The sequence below is a fragment of the Fukomys damarensis genome, unplaced genomic scaffold (assembly GCF_012274545.1).
Source record: "Fukomys damarensis isolate Sample0158 unplaced genomic scaffold, DMR_v1.0_HiC HiC_scaffold_27, whole genome shotgun sequence".
Lineage (NCBI taxonomy): Eukaryota > Metazoa > Chordata > Mammalia > Rodentia > Bathyergidae > Fukomys > Fukomys damarensis.
This window is the reverse complement of record NW_022900939.1, coordinates 26,932,624-26,949,897: the sequence shown is the minus strand read 5'-3', so window position 1 is coordinate 26,949,897 and position 17,274 is coordinate 26,932,624. Positions and strand designations below refer to the sequence as shown.

Sequence of the window (17,274 nt, the reverse complement as noted above, 5' to 3'; positions counted from 1 at the left end):
TACCAATAAACTCAATGAAAAAAAAAAAAAAAATCAGATCCTGAGTAGCCATTGTCTGCTAGTAAACTAAGTCTTTACCTAATTGTCTAGAGATAATTACCTAAAATGTAAATTTATTGATGGCTATGTACCCAAAGTGCCGTTTTAAGCACTCTGCATGCATGAATGAGCTCATTAATTTTCAAACTGCTAAAGTGGGCATTCTTTTTGTCTCCATTTTCCTCAAACTGAAACAGAGGGGATTAGCAGACTGCACACTTATTAAAAGATGAGAAAGGGACAGCGTGGCTCCACACAGGACAGCAGGAATCCATAGGGCCAGATACTGCACAGCTCTGAAACACAGGACACCAAGCTGGCCCTCCACAGAACTGTCTTCGAGGGGTGGCTGGGCCCTTGTCAAGCACCTGGGCTTCAGATACCCTGCAGGGGAGAGGGGACTAGCAGCTCTCCACAATAGCAAGGGAATCAGAGCAGGAATCTGGATAGGGGTGCCAAGACAGGATTAGACTTTGAAAATTTGTATCCTGCTGTGAAGCCAGGCCCAGCTCCTTGGAGAACTGGACAGAATTCAGAAAATTGAAATCCTAGATCCTGGCTCTGTGAAGTGCTCAGATCTCACCCAGCCAGAGACCAGGAGAGGCCTTAGAGACCAAGCATGGAAGTTGGCATCCAGCTGCTTGCATGAGATGTTTCATGCGTAGACTTGGCAGCTGAGTGCCACAATCTAGGACCTACAGGCCCCCACGGCATGATGTTCTGGAACATTCTGGAGCCTTACTGTAGTGCTCAAGGAAACACAAGCAGGATAAAAGCTAGTTAACAAGGGAGATAAAAACCTTGGCTTCCAGGAAGATACATTTAGTTGACAGCCCCTCTGTAACCTCTGAGCTGGACTTTGAAAAACTTAAAAATGCAGAGTAACCAGTTTCCTTTGAATGCAAGTTTCCTGTGAACCAGCTAAATAATTTGTTTAAAACCCCGTAAAGCTACCCGTTTAAAACAAATCCCAGGCCGGGGATTTAGCTCAGTGGTTCCATGGTTCCACTGCCTAACTCGCAATCGCAAGGACCCAAGTTTGATCCCCGGTAATAAAAAAAAAAAAAAAAAAAAAAAAAAGAAAGAAAAGGTGAGAAACAAATCCCAACATATAAGGCAAAAAACAAAGAAGGTCCATCAGACTTTTTTACCTGCTTAAGTATCTACAAAGTCTTTTTTTTGAGGCAGGATCTTGCTATATAGTCCAGGCTGGCCTCCAACTTGCGGAGATCCTCCTGGCTTAGCTTGTTTTCTTTTTTCCCTTATTATCATTTCTAATAAACACTCTAAATTTTTCCTTTGTCCTCAATTTTGGGAGACAAAGAATTTGAGTTGATACAAAATTAACTGCTTCAGAGAGACCTATAGGAAGAGACCTGAGGGCTGGGAATTTAGCTCAGTGGTTCCGTAGCCTGATTCACAAGTGCAAGGTCCTGAGTTCGATCCCCTGTAACCCCCGCAAAAGAGAGACCCTCACTCTGTCTGACTCCCATTCCCCCCATTCCCTAATTCAAATGCCAAAGCCCTAAGCCCTGTGCTTCAGGCTGGAATGGACCTGGAGTTGGGACCTTCAAAGAATGGTGATGGTAAAGGGGGCCATGAGGATGGGAGCCCATTCAATCCTGCCATAATGTCCTTAATGAGATGAGGACACGGAGTGACACTAGGGATAGGTGGGCAAAGAGGAAAGGCCACGTGAGGGCTGGAAGGTGAACACCTGCAGCCCACCCTGCAAACACCCTGATGCTGGTCTTCCAGAACTGAGAGGAAATAAAAGGCTGTTTAAGTCACCCAATCTGGTCTCTTGCCATGGTTGCCTTGGCATATTAATCAAGAATTTATCATCCGCTTTATATTTCACTGCTGCCCTAGCATAACTCAGCACACTCAATAAGTGAGGACAATAAACTGAAGACTGCTTAGTTAATATTTTTAATTACAATTGTAATTACACAACTGCCACTATTTAATATTTTGTATAAAACCAGTTACAATACACAAGATTTTCAAATGCAACAATATATATCAAACTACACATATATGCAAACCTTACAGGCCATTATGAAGCTTTATCTTAAAAATACCTTCATGAAAATAAACATTCAACCAGTTCTCTCAGCTTTAAAAAATATGATTAGAAATATACATTTTCATAAAAAATCAAGATAATGGTCAAATACTGATTACTCAATTATTTTAAAACTTAATATTCTGTACATGAGTGCACATTAGATAAAAGTCTGCAAATTATTAATCTAAAACTGCAGGACTCTAATGCCATGAACAAGTCTGCTGACAGTTTCACTGGGTAATTAAGGAGGTAATTTCCTACACAGTATAGATGAATCATCCAGTCTTTTAAACACATCTATAGTATTTTCACTTAGCAACATGGAAAATACTCAAGATTTAGGAGAGAAGAGCAGCAACTAACCTCACCAGGGCATTTCAGTAGAAATAAAAGAAATAAAAGATGGATTAAGGTGGTTTTTGATGAACACTCCTTTCCAAAGTGCAGTCAGAATTTAAAAATATATATATTATGAAGGACAGCCAAGCTACCCTTAGAACAAACACCCAACGGACTCATTGGTTATTCGTCAAGGTTGACGAGTCAAGCAAAGGGGAGCCCCAGGATGGCTGGCTCGAGACAACCGGAGACCTAGTCAAACACAATGGCCTCTAGAGAACACTTGGGGACACTGCTAAGACGCATCTGGGCCCAAGCCAAAAGCAGACACCACTCCCTGATGGGGTATGGAGTGGTGGAGCTGGCTTAAGGGCATCAAGTTTACACCTGGAAAACTGTGACACAGGCAGGGCCATGTGTGGCTGGGGTGCAGCCACACTGGCTGAGTAAGGCCACCTCTGGAGGAGGCACCGCTCCCTGCCATTGCTCTTCCCTGCTGTTGGTTGTGTTACAGAGGACCCTCTGTACTTCCAGGAGCCCTGCTTCGAAGGTCAACCTGCCTCCCTGGAACTTTCTGAATCCCCAGAAAGTTTCAAGGGCACCTATAAATATTCATTTCTAATTTTAATTCCATTGGAAGTGGTTTGGGTGGACTTTCAATACTATTTAAGGTTCTTCAGTTAAAGGAGTCTTGTCATCTGACAGGCACTGTTTTGTATCCCAAAGCAACAGGGTCATGTGTAATAACTGAGTCAGAGTCCTAGAGGATGTGGAGTATTCTGTGGTTTCAGCTGGTGGGGAGTCTGCTCCTACTCATACTACAAAGGACTTTCCATCGGTCAAACTCCAAGACTCCTAGGTTCTAGGTGTATGCCCAGTAAATTCAGCCCTGTTGCTAAGCAACTCACCTGAAGTGCTGTCCCAGACTATCTGCCTACTCCAAGGAATAGTCTTCACCAAGTTACAAGTTTCCTAGAGATATTTAACAAGAACCCCAGTGATAACAATTCTAGCTGGAAGCTTCAGCAGCCAACACAGGGCAATCTATAAAACCAAAAAGCACTGTGGTTATCACTAAGGGCCAAAGATTTTAACTCTTGGCCAAGACACCACACAGCTTACTCACTGGGATGGGTCAGAGAGGGGAGGGGGCCACAGCAGGGATGTGCTTCCTTGCTCCAACCTAAGAGAAAGCCAAGCCACACACAGCTCAGAAGGCAGTGAGGTCTTCACACCCACCCGCACAAGCTATGGATCAGCAGACCTCTGAAGGATGCCCTAACAATTAGGATTTTATGCCTGGGCACAGCGTGAACATTTTGTCTTCCCGCAAGTGGCATGTTCCTCCTTCTACTCAGCTCTTATGCCTATTCATTTCCAGGATTAGAAAACTACTATGTCCTGGGATTCAGCCCCCAATGTTTTAATGCTGGTTCAGTCCCACTTACATGGCCTGCTGGTCAGAGCTGCCCCTCTCCAAGCCAATCAGTGTCACACTTCACCCAAAGGGTACAATACTCAAACAGGGAACCATGTCTTATGATTCCTTCTTGGGTAAACACTTTACACTGCTCCAACTTCAAGAAGAGCCACCTGATCAGCAAGATCTCAGCCCCCTTACATTCATCTGGTCTCTGCCCTCTACTGCCTGGCTCCTGTAAAATGGGACATGCCTTCCTAGGATGGCCCTGGATAGCAGGAATAAGGGAATCAGCAAAACAGTCTTTAATTACGGACCTTGGTTTTTGTTTTTAGCAGCAGATAAACTGTTTTGTGATTGCTTATGTTACAGCCCTGCTGTGTTTCAGGAACGGGGAGGGGAGAAGGCACACTGCAAAAAGTTACTTGTTGGATTCCCTAACCAAAGGCAACAGTGAGTAGTTCACTCTTACTACAAACCAAAATCCAAAAGCAAGTCATCATCAGTGAAATCAGAGTATATGAATGGCCCTAGAATGATCACAAAAGAAAAAAAATCCACAGTGTTACAGAGAAAGATTCTAAAACAAATGTTAACATTTTTGTTTTTAAAGCTACCGTTATATGGGATTGCTCCTGCAAAGGGTAAAAACCAACAATGGGCAGCTGCCCCCCATGCATGCAGGCAATCTGACTTGACTCTGTATGACTAGCAATCCAATAATGCACAGCCTTGCTATTTTGTAGTCCCTAAGTGATGAGAAAGGAAGGGCTTGGCAAGAATCTTCCAACTCTGAAACCAGTTTCTTCCCTGGAGTCTTCTAAAGCTTCTATGAATACTGTCCGACAAGTCTGAGGTGAGCACAGTACCATTTGGCATTACAGCATGCAGCAGTGTTTTCACATGGTCTTCACAGATTCATGTTCATAAAGCACTCTTTGGTGGAAGACAAGCAGCTTGGGTACTTCACAGAGTAAACATGACAACAGTTTCACAAAGATCAAAGACATGAAACCCAAAAGTGTCCGATGACAGGAAGTACCGTTTCAGTAAAGCCTGGTTTACCTTTAAAATTTTCCACAGAGGGTCATAGGGTGAACAGAAAATAAATATGTACGAAACCTCCATCAGATCCTCAGCTCTTCTGAATGCCAGCAGAGAGCACAACTGCCACTGTGGGGACACATATGGACCACTGAACTTATCATCTCTCCAGATGGCAGCGGGCTATGGTATTTACACCTGAGACTAAATCACACTACCATTTCCTCCTTCAGCTTGAGATGATTCTGCAAATATGGCAAGTTGGGCCCTTCAAGTCTTCTGTTACACCCAACTCAGGGAGCTACTGACTCCAGCAGATGTTTTCTTCAGTGAATAAATTTCTTAGGTGGAAGCAACTAAGGCTTTTGCAATTTGTTTTGTTCTCAAATACACTGCTAGGTCCTGTTAAGAGTTTCTGTTCCTAGAATCTTTCTTCAGTTCTGGTCACAAGTTTTTACTTAACGCAAAACTGTTTTGGTCCTTGAAATGGAGGGACTGAGGAGAAAGAAGAAAAAAAAAAACGATTTTTACCATGAACGTTTGAAAATGTTTGAGAGATAGTAATCACAGACGAGGAAGACAACGTAATAAAAATATTGACATGCTAAAGATACATATTTTGTATAATTTTTTTTGAGACAGGGTCTCGCTATGTAGTTCAGGCTGACCTTGAACTCTCTATGTAGCCCAGGCTGGCCTCCAATTCATGGCAATCCTCCTGCCTCAGCCTCCCAAGTGCTGGGATTACAGGCGTGCACCACCAGGCCCAGCTGTATAATTTTTTAAATGACAAAACTTTGGAAAAGACAGTAAAATATCAACCATAAAGTAAAGATAAACAGGAGAGAAAGGCAAAGTAGAAAAAGGTTCAATTCTGCAAAAAACTAAAAAAGAAAAACAAATAGAAAAGAAATAAAAATAAAGATAGGCGGGCAAGGGCAGCAGAGCAAGGCCAGTACCATAATGCCACCAAGGGCATCTGCTGCAAAGCACTCCTTTTCCTTCTTTCCCTCTGAGGAACCAGGCTGCGGGAAAGTGGAAACAAGGAGAAGATGAGACGGGTTACCAGATGGTGTCAAAGCCAGGGCTTGGTCACGAAAAGGCTCCAGCAACTCAAGCAGGTTCCAGCTCTGCCAGGTCCCCCTTCCTCAGACAGGAGCATGTCTCTGAGGGGATCCCCTAGGGGTCACAGACAGGGACCCAAGGACTCTGCTTCTCACCCCCCATTCCCTCTCCAAAGTGTCCTTTGAAACTTTCAACTCAAAAGCAACTTTCAGAGGAAAACAAAGCGGAACCAAGAGTCAGGAAAACCACTTCAACCTGGAGGTGAGAGGATGCGCCTACATGACGGAGGCTGGTTTGCCTCAAGCAGAGACCCAAAGGAATACTGAGTTTAAAATGCTCAGGTCAGCCGGCAGAGGCAAGTGAGAAAATACCTGGAATTTCAAAGGGACATGAATTAATATTTTAAAAGATCAGAGGGAACCACCATTTTACAAAGTACTGAGAACATGCCAGGACCCTACACTGAAAAACTTCTGGAGACATGGCAAGAGCAAAAAACACGAGAGCCACAAATGGGAGAGCAGGCACCAAGATCTGCTACTCCAAGACGAAGACGCAGGAGCAGTGTGATGGCCACGACCTTTGTAGAAGGGATGTAAACAAATCAAGGAAGTAAATATAGCTCCCTCTAGCTAAAGGGCTCATGTGAGGCTTGAGAGGCAAAATAAAGAACCTGAGCATCTCTTCTCTACAACACGAATAATTAGGTACTGAACACCCTGGAGCCACGGACAGGAGGTTGCTTTGGCAGCAGAGCAGAGTGATGGCTCCCAAAGATGTAACTTGAAATAAAAAACTCACACAAATTAGAAAATGGGGTGAAATGATTTAAAAAGACTGCCCCCAAAGAAACGGCAGAAGCTTCCAGAAACGTGCACTTAACATACACTTAGGGGAATACTGGGGATGTATAAGGTGACAGTAGCAGGTGGGCAGCTGCAAGGCCTGTGTCCGTCAGGGCCCATCGTGGGAGAAAGGTTACAAGGTCTGAGACTTCACAGGAGGTGGGAGGTACGGAAGCCCATGAATTCCCTGCTCCGTGGACTTGAGAAAGGAAAGAAGGTGGCACACACTCCTAATCGACACTAAGGACCCACTCACCTGACTGCCCAGACCATGCACTGCACTTATGTCCAGAGGACACTGCCTTGAGAAATATGTTGGTATTTCTTTCCTAACAGCAAACGTTTAAGGCACAGTACTCCCCTGCCAATAACTGCTCTTTCAACGGGGTGGGGTAGGGATTCTCCAAAGCTAAAGAAATCTCAAACTGTCAAGGTCAGGGGAGCCAATTCAGTGCCAACTGAGGGTGGGGGCGGGGTTTTTCTGGTCTTCATCCCCGAAGAACAGATGAGGATGTGAGCAGAGAGCCAAGCAGTCCTCCACACCGAGTGGCGATGTGCTGATGACTGGACCTGAAACAGAGGCCTCCCCTCCCTGTGAGGCTGGGTGACCCTCAGGCCTGACATGGCTCCCAGAAGTTTCCCTTCCAGGTACACACAGAGGTAGGCCCCATAGAGGTGGGGAATGCTGTTTAAAGAAAAGGTGTCAATTTAGGACCTTAGAGTTACTCAACAATCGTAGCTCATACTATCTTTCTCTGAATCTCATTATGTACTGATAGTTAATTCCTGCATTACCTTCCAAAAAAACTGAGTAATATCTGGTGGAACCAACACTCCAGGCTATATACAGCATGGCTGCCTTCGGTTCCTGTTTGTTTTTAGAAGCAGGTGGTGGGATACAGCACATAATCTGTCTGCCTTTCTTTTATAAGCTGCAGTACTAAGTAATACACCAAGTCAACCACAAAAACCTGCACAGAGGAAGGTGGCTAAGTGAACTGTGTGTGAAACCCAAAGAATTCTCCCTTTGCCTCTCTACATATACTTATGAACAGAGAAGAAGTTTTTTGTTTTTCAGCACTGTCCTAAATTCCAGGAAACTGTTTTGGGGGCCAATTCACCATTTAGCCTATCTTATTCCATCTAAAACCTACTTTAGAGCCCTTAAAAAGCATCTTGGCCAGGGTCCGAGGCAGATGCTCACTGCAATCAGGAACCACACTCTGAAAAGCACAGTGGAGATCACTCAAAATGACACAAAGCAGACCTAGACAGAAAGACTAGGGCATGGACAGCTTCCTCATAGGAACAAGGTGGGACTTGGCTAGCTTGGTCTGGCCGCCTGGATACTACTCCTTTATAACCTAAAAAAGTCCAATCCAAAAGAGAAAAAGGCAAATTAAGAGTGCAAGCCCGCTAGCTGTAATGGAGGCCTGAGTCCTAAAACCTAGAAAAAGCAAGTCCACCTGAAGCATGTCAGAATGTCCGAATACCAACAGCATGTTTTTCAACTTCTGATAGTTTGATCACCTAGAAGTATCAGAGTTAAAACATTCCACTTTCTACCTTTAACTATAGAAAAGTTAGAAAATAAAAAGTGACAAAAAAGAAAAAATATTCCCCAACTGTCCTACCAATCAGAGGAACATTAGTAGTATGTGACCTTTTTCCTTTGTCTTATTTTTCTACGTATATTGTTTACATATCTGTAAACATTCATATTGCTCTACACTTCTCTCTATATAGTGTAAATCACACTTACAAAATTAAGATAATACACCTCAGAATTTCAATGTGTAGCTAGCTTTTTTCGCTTATTTTTCAAAGAACCTTTATCCAGGTCATGATACTTTTTTAAAAAACTGGATTCAGGCTGAGGATGGCTCTGTAATGCATGCTTTCCTCCTGTGTACAAGGTCCTGGATTGCATCCTCAGCAACACCAAAAATAAAACCACAGTTCCTCAAACACTCTCCAGTCTACTGCCTGTTTCTCTCTGTCATAAATAACAGATATTACATCTCAGTGCATATGTAAATCTTTGGCCTCTTGTTGGTATCATTCTAATTTTCTTGTCAAGTGGAATCAGACAGTAAAATGAGCAAGGACATTTGATATATTTCTAATAAAAATTTAAGATCCTAAAATCATGAGTCTGCACTTAACAATTTTCAAATACTCAGGCTGGGCACATCCCCTTCTCGTGGGAGTCTCTAACTACACAGTAAAATTTCACAGAATACTCAGCAGAGAAGAAGGAGAGCAGTGAATCCCCAGAATGCCAAGCAGCAGCTGCTATAGGACATCATGGGGACTAACTCAGCACTGGGATAAAGCACTTGGGCCTAAAGCCTCCAGCATGCAGGAGCTGGAAAGTAGAAAAGAAGCTAGGAGGACAGTTGAGGACACTGGAAAGTCTGGTTCTGATTACCTGCAGGCTGCATATACTATTATAAGAGCTCTTCTTGCCACAAGCACAAAATCACCACTACACTAAATGACGTGCATCCTCCATACCTGGGACACCAAGAAAGTGCATGACCTACTTGCCTAACAAGGGACCTGTTTGGGGAATATTTTAAAAATTAAGTGTTGGCTGGGGATTTAGCTCAGTGGTGCCACCGCCTGCCTTGCAAGCACAAGGGTCAAAGTTCGATCCCCGGTGCCAAAAAAAGATTAAGTGTCATGACAAATGCCCAGAGACAACATCAAGCCACTGGCCTGGTCTCAGGATGGGCCCACTTCTTATCAGAGCCTGTACTTAGCAAAGGATGTGAGACACACTGGGACAAAAGTGAAAGAGACCTTTGGTGAGTGCTGTAGCCAAGATGACAAAGAGCCACAAAGTCAAGAGGGAACCCAAAAAGGACCTCAGAAAGTGTGTTTCAAGATCACACTTAATGTGTAGCTAATTGCACAATGACACTGTATCCTGTACACAGACAGAAGTGTTCCTCCAAGCCCTGATAGAAAGCTTTGGAAATTCTTTTTTTTTTGGTACCAGGGATCAAACACAGAACCTTGCGCTTTTGAGGCAGGCGTGGTGCCACTGAGCTAAATCCCCAGCCTGGAAATTCTTAATGTAAAGTTACAAAAACAACATCCTCAGCTTTTCCATATCATGACCCAGAGACTACAGTGTTATGAATTTCCTGTGAATGAAAAAAAAAAAAAAAAAAAGCCTACGTTCAAGTGGTCCAGATTTTCATAGATGACAAACACATCATATAAAACACATCTGATTATTTCCCATTGCAGGGATGATCCTTTCTCCTATCTTCTTTTGAGTCTCTAAAAGGTTAAGTTAGAAACCAATGCTTGGAATTTTTCAGAACAGGATTCTTTTCTCACCTTTTAAAACTGCTTTTCTTCGAAGCAGATCTGGTGGTTCTTTTAGTAATGCCTGCACTGCCAGAAAGGTTAGGTTCAGATGTTTTACAGCTCTGAACACTGGACTGAAGAATTACTCTGAAAATAGTTGGAAAAAAATAAGATTATATGCACTGAAATAACTTTCAAATACTTGACAGAGGAAGGGATTTTTGCCCTTTAGTGCAAATTGTTTTACTGTGAATTGACAGGATTTTCCATAAACATATTTGCCGGGGGGTAAAAAAAAATCAAACACATTGTTTTAGGCCAAGAATATTTGAAATGAAGCATCTCGTTTCTCCTTGAAGGTTACACAAAGATAACCAGGGTGCTTTACATTTGGAAATGAAGTAACTTGCCATTATAAGCACTTCAAATGCCAAAGAAATCCATCAGTCAAACAAATCTGAAAAAGGAGATTCTGATTTCTAGTCATACAAACAAGTCGGAAGCCAAATAGTCCAGAGGACATGAATACAAACTTAGGAACTAGCTACACAACATTCACTGGTCAGAGCTGAACATCTATATGATAAATATTATATAAATTAAAACTTTATACATTATTTCAAGTTTTTAAAACATGGTGAAGCAAAATCATGTTTGTCCTGGATTGTGACTATTTACTAAATGCTTAAGTATCATTAAAATAGAAGTGAGATCACTTAAATGTTGTGAAATTTGCCTTAAACTCTAAAAATCCTCCTGTGACAGCAGATTGCCCAGAAGGCCAATATACGAATCAGGCAGGCCATAGAGAGTGCCCTGTTCTTAAGTGGAGGGTGTTTGCTTTTGCTTCATTAAATTGTCATAGAAGAACAGCAGAACACATCAAAAGATTTAATTGAAAAGTTGAGCTGCATATACACTCATTTATTTGTATCAACATTTTACCTATCTCGAAGAGAAAATACTAAGAAATACTTTCTGCTTTTGTATTCCAACCTAAGGACGAGATGCCCATTAACAACCTGCAAGATCCTGGCTGGTTAAGAATAAAATAGAAAGTGGCCATGGATCATGAGTCACAAGACTGTCACCAGCAGAGTGGTTCAGGACAAACGCCAGATCTTTCAATGTGGGAAAGGTTCCTGAAGTCCTGCCATCATGGCATTGCTCAAACCAAAGCACATCACTCAGTGGCTTCAGACTGTTTGGGGATTGTTTGGGGACAAGGGGTACACATCAGCTCCTGCAGGATTTTGAAGGCTTGGGAAACCAGCCCTGGACCTCTTGGAGACAATCTAATCCTGGATCAATTAGCCAGTGCCTGAACTGGTGTTTCTCACAGTCTGTTTGCTGAAACCCTAACCAGAAACAGGCGATGTGGACATAGTTATAGGGTTCCAGGGACCAATGCTCTGGCTTATGAATTCTGCTTCTTAGAACAAGGATTCATTACTAAAAAGCTCTTTTTAAAAAATGACTTAAAAAGTTAACAGACACATAATTACACAGATTTATGGGGTACAGGGAGACATTTCCATAAATGCACACAGTGGGTAACAATCAGATTAGGGTAAGAGCATATTTACCCTTTTTTTTTTTTTGCACTGGGAACATTCAACATCCTGTCCTAGCTAATCTGAAATATGCAATTGTCAACCACAGTTACACTACATTAGGCTAAAGAGCATCAGAAGTTGTTCCTCCTGTTCAACTGCTAAAAATTCTGATTATATAAAGTGAGGAGGAAATATCTTTTTGTGTCTATTAAGGAAATGAATCTAGAATTTTGCATAAAGAAAGATAACAAAAAACTTGATGCTTCCCCAGTGCCTTCCAAAGCCCAGCACTGCCTTAGATACTCCTTACAAACAGAGAAGATAAGACTTCTCTGGCGTTTTGAAAAACTACACTTACTTTTCAAATAATTGGGGGGTCACTGATGGCCAAAAGCATAAATAGTATCCATACTATAAAACAAAACCTATACACTGCTTGTTTAAAAATATCTGAGTACTAATTTCTTAAATTACTGAAAAGTTTACATACTATTCAGAACAAGAAATCACCACTCCATTTTTTACTTCACTTAAAATAAGCATAAACTGAGCTGGGAATTTAGCTTAGTGGTGCCGCTGCCTGCCTCGTAAGTGCAAGGTCCCAAGTTCGAGCCCCAGTACCAAAAAACAAAACAAAAAAACATAAACAGATGAAATAATTTGGTAATAGTAGCTAGTAATTTCTGTGGAACTTTGAAACTAAAGGAATGACAGAAATTTAGGCTGTATTAGCTGTACCTGGGAAGACTCAAGTACTGTATTTATAACGATAACAGAGCAGGTACCACATCTGTTATCCATTAATGACCACAGCGGGGAGACCCCCAGCAACTACACTAACATATTAACCAATAACAATCCGCAAGTGGCTACAGACAAGGCTGAGTTTGCCAGCCAAGCACAGCAGGTCCCCCTGTCCCCAAGAGGATCTGTGTACAAACCTCCCAGTGCTTCCTCCCAGAAAATGTTCAGGACACATGTTTTCCTCCTCTCTTTAGTCCCAACCACACCCCCAGGGAGCTGCAGTGCTCTGTTTGGATACAGTGACATCTGCAAAGTAGGGCACATGGCAAAGTGAAAACCAAAAAGCCAGGAGTCTCACCTAGCAAGGTACAAAATTCTTGAATGTGCAGTTCCAAAAGAGTCCCTCAGAATAACTATATACTAGCAATGTGGGTACCACCATCACAGAGCCTTTGGTTGCATAGCCTGAGGCCCTGCAGCTTCCAGAGGCAACTTTCCAGAGGCTGAGCAAAGAGCGGGAGTAATCAATAGCACCACCCAACAAGGTCCCTCCCCTGGTCCTCGAGATCAATGACAACCAGGGAACATGAGCACTCCACCTTATCTGGAGAGGTGGAGACTACAAAGATTACCCTGGTCAGCAGCACTGTAACTGCTAGAAGCCCAAAGCCAAAGGCATGCTGACCCAGGTATGGCAGTACGGGCCTGTAACCCCAGCATGCTGGGAGGCTAAAGCAGAATGCAAAGTTCAAGTCCTGCCTGGGAAAGTTAGTGAGATCTTGTCTCAAAACAGAAAATAAAAGGGCGGGGGATGTTCCCTGGATTCAATCCCCAGTACTAAAAAAATAAAAAATAAAAAAAGCAGTCAAGCAATATTTTAAGTCTTGAAATGTAACAGCAAACAGTAATAAGTATTATTAGCAATGACTCCACCCATTCAGAATATCTTTGCCCCTTGGACTAAAATGGAAACAACAATAAATCTTTGAATGATGTTCTTCACTCAAAATAAGTAGTACCTGAAGCTTACTAAGAAAATAAAGGCAAAAAGCCCTGAGATTATATCAAAATATGCTTATGTAAGTACATAAATTTGTTTTAAAAATATTCAACAAAATATTACAAATAAAAATGTGTTAAATGGTTTTGTTTACTTTTGAAGAATAGAAACTGTTTCCTAAACCTTTGTTAGACATATGAAAACACTCACTGAAACCACAAAGTACCAGAGTTAGCTGCAATGGAATTTTACTTTGGAAGAGATCCTAGAAGGAACTTCTGCATTCTTTTATAATTTCCAAGTCCAAGCTTGGGCAAGAAAAGACATTTTTGAAAGATCAGTCAAGAAAGTTTCAGAAAATAAAGAATGCAGCCCAGACCTAAGTGGGTGGTAGGAAAGGGCAGGGTCTGGGGGACACCTCCCTCTGTGGCTTTTAGCTCTGGTGCTCCATACAGAAGCTGCTCACCACATTCTCCTGCAGGAACATGTCTTTGCGCTTAAGGCCTCCATTTCAAGGATGAGTGATGGAAGAGAATACGAACTTGTCTACATTAGCCAAATAAAGATGTTTTGGATATTTGTGGGAAAGGAAAAAAGTGGAGCCCAGAGATATCAAGGAGAAACTCAGTAATAGGAGCAAGCAGGCCAGGCTCTGGGCCTCCTGTTCTCACTTAACACCAAGATATGGAGGCTGCTGCCTGGGAGAAGTGGAACCAGGAGATGGTTCTGCACACTGAACAGGAAGACTCAGGAGACAGCTATTGTGATGGCAGAAACCAGGATACAGTTTTCACTAGACTTCAAAGTTACAAAGCCAAACTTTTGCCAAAAGTAGGTCCATGGGAAAAAATTCTCTTTTGGTTAGATTGGAGAGAACACATTCAAGACACAGAAGACTAGATGGAGGCTATATAAAGAGCCAACTGCCTAAAAGGAAACCCTCCCAAATATCCCAAACAAATTAAGTATTTTTGATAGGAAAAAGAAACTATTTTAATGTCTTTATTTATAAATGGCTATTTCAAAATATGTTAAAAGTATTCAGAAAAAGGACCTCAGAAAACAGGTGAACCAACAAAGCCAGGAGAGCTGACAAGGAGAGAACATGCACAAGGACCAGAGAGGACACCAGAGTGAGGGACAGGAGAGAAACGGAATGGGACACTTACACAGCAGCTATCTGCCCAAGGGTCCTGATGGCTACCGTGCTCTGAAACCATCGAGACAGAAGAGCAGGATGGGGAGGATGTAGTCACACACAATCCACCACATGGCAACGCTACCCAGTGCAGAGGCCAGCACAGCTAGGGGGCATCTGGAAGGGGTGAGGGGAAGAAGAGATGTTCAAATTGGGAAACCGAAGCAAATAACATAACAAATAAATACATACATCAAGCCACCTGGGAGTTTCAGGCGCCGTAAAGGCTCAAAACAGCAACTGGGATGCAACCAGGATGGGGGCAAGGATGGAGTTTTGTCATCTTTTGTTGACAAAAAGTGTTGTCTTCCGTTTCACCAGGCTTGACACTTGGGAACAAAAGTTTAGACTCAATCTTTCGTTAGATACCTGCCCTATGTTAACTTCACGATACTGAAATCAGTCACAGTTAAAGTGCAAATAAATAGGTACACACAGAAAAACTAAACTAAGTCACATGGAAAAAAACCCGGGACTATTTAAGATGAACAAAGGAGGCAGAATTATGAATGAACATAGAAATGAGCTCATTTCAACAGAATTGTAACTCAAGCTAAATTGTCCAGCTTAGGCAAATTACACACTTGCCAACATGGGTTACAGAAGCTCACTCAACCTGGATGACAGATTTCCCTTTTCTGTCATAGATTTCTCCTTGGCCGTCTGTGTCATGTGATCCAAGCTGGCCCTGAGTTTGTTGCTTCTCCTTCCAGAGGGCTGGGTCCTACCAGGAGGAAGGACGCTCCTAACAACTGGAAGGGCAGCAGCTCCTGGTCACACTGGCAAGCAGACACACAGGTTCTAATGAGCATTTGTTTGCTGTGTGCAGCAAAGTCCTGGGCAGATTGAGCTGAACATGCCTGGTCTGGCTACTGGATCAACTTTTTTCTTGACCCTGTCATTGACATCACTGCAAGTTCTGTGTTAGGCATTCTATATGGTGGAAAGGGATTATAGTAAAGAGTGGACCCCAAGTAATACCTAAATTCACTTAATGTTTCCCTCAAATAACAAAACTACTAGCTGGGCGTGGTGGCGCACACCTATAATCCCAGCACTCGGGAGGCTGAGGCAGGAGGATCACTGTGAGTTTGAGACCAGCCTGGGCTACACAGTGAATTCCAGGGCAGTCTAAACTACATAGTGAAACCCTGTCTCAAAAAAACAAAACAAAACAAAACAAAACAAAAAAAATTTATGCTAACATTTAAACAGAACAGAATAGTCTAAGAACACTAGAGAACTCTCTAGCCATCCCAACCTTCACTTGCAGTCACTGATTAGCTATCTTAGAATGGTGTGAATGTCTAAGTGCACACATTGTAAATTTTTGTACAGCTCATAGCATAAGAACTATTTTACACTGCTACAGTATACACATCTCTACTGCCTGCTAAGAGAACTCTAGGGTAAATATTATCTCTATTTCTACCTCAATACCATGAAGGCACAGCTAGATTCTTCATGCATGCTTTCATTTAATTCTAACAGGGCCAGGGATTTAGCTCAGTGGTTCTAGTGCCTGCTTCGCAAGTGCAAGGACCCAGGTTTGATTCCCAGTACCAAAAAAAATTAAAAAATAAATCAATAAAATGCTACCATTTAATTCTAACAAACTTAGCAGCACACTTACAGACAGGCAGCTCTGCTCAAATTATAAACATATCTCATCAATGTTAAGCACAGACAATATACTTGCCATCAAGGCCAGAAGATCAGACCAATGAGATAGAGCTACATGATTTAGTGTTTCTAACAACTTTACTTCTCCCACAAATAAGGAGAAACTAATAACTGGAATACTGGAAGTACCATAACTTTCTCCTTGGATCAGCAAGACTACCAAGCAGTCGGGGTGACATCCCAGCACTCCAGGAGGCTGACGCAGAAGGGTGACATCTGAGCCCAGTCCAGGCAGCTCAACTTATTGAGATCCTCTCTTAAAAAAATGTCTAGCCAGGGATTTAGCTCAGTGGTTTCCCCAACTGCCTCACAAGCACAAAGTCCTGAGTACCAAAAATAAAATAAAATGTAAAATAATAATAATAGCTCAGTGTGAAGGCTCTGGGTTCAAGTGCTCCACTATCACCAAAACTTATTTCTTATTAACATTATTTCTTTCAAGCATTATCCTAAGACTATTCTCAAAGCAAAACCTGTCCACAGTAATAAATGAATTAAAATGGGGAGGCAGAATTTGAATTTAGATTTCTTGACCCAAGCTTCTATCAAACACTCTCAGGGCCTTTTGTTTCTAAAATACCAACAAAACGCCAGGCAGGGAGAGAAAGGAGGCCTCCAGTGGACTTCCTCTTCAAGGACCAAAAGAGTCACAAATCAGAGCTTTAAAAGATATAGCAAAGAAGGTTTGGGAAAGTAAAGGAGGTGTAACCAAAATGCTGAGGCCCAGAGGGGCCTTTGATCCTTCTGAGAGACTCAGGCTCTTTATATTAATTCACTAACTACAAAATTAGAAAAAATTTAGCTGGATGTGGTGGTGCATGACTGTAAACCCAGCACTCAGGAGGCCGAGGCATGAGGATCTCCCCAAGTTCAAGGCCAATCTGAGTTAAAGGCTAGCCTGATATACTCAGGGAGACCCTTTCTCCAAAAAAAAAAAAAAAAAAAAAAA

The 17,274-nt window shown here is 42.3% G+C and overlaps 1 protein-coding gene across 16 annotated transcripts in view; it reads right to left on the bottom strand.

The window, feature by feature from the left end:
* Positions 1 to 17,274, bottom strand: part of Cdc14b (cell division cycle 14B) — a 71,278-nt gene that overhangs the window by 2,727 nt on the left and 51,277 nt on the right. For 3 of the 16 annotated variants that reach the window (XR_777024.3, XR_002024813.2, XM_010607622.3), the window contains exon 13: positions 10,175 to 10,291. The exons of 3 other annotated variants lie outside the window; for them this stretch is intronic. Coding sequence is in view for 10 of the 13 variants with exons in the window: in XM_010607622.3 (XP_010605924.1) it covers positions 10,175 to 10,291 (117 nt within the window). In the remaining 3 variants the exon portion in view is untranslated. Of the gene's footprint in view, positions 1 to 3,076; positions 5,409 to 5,669; positions 5,939 to 10,174; positions 10,292 to 14,613; positions 14,760 to 14,844; positions 14,972 to 17,274 lie in introns of those variants that run through there. 10 more of the 16 variants (XM_010607621.3, XM_010607624.3, XM_010607627.3 and 7 more) reach the window with 10 other exon arrangements.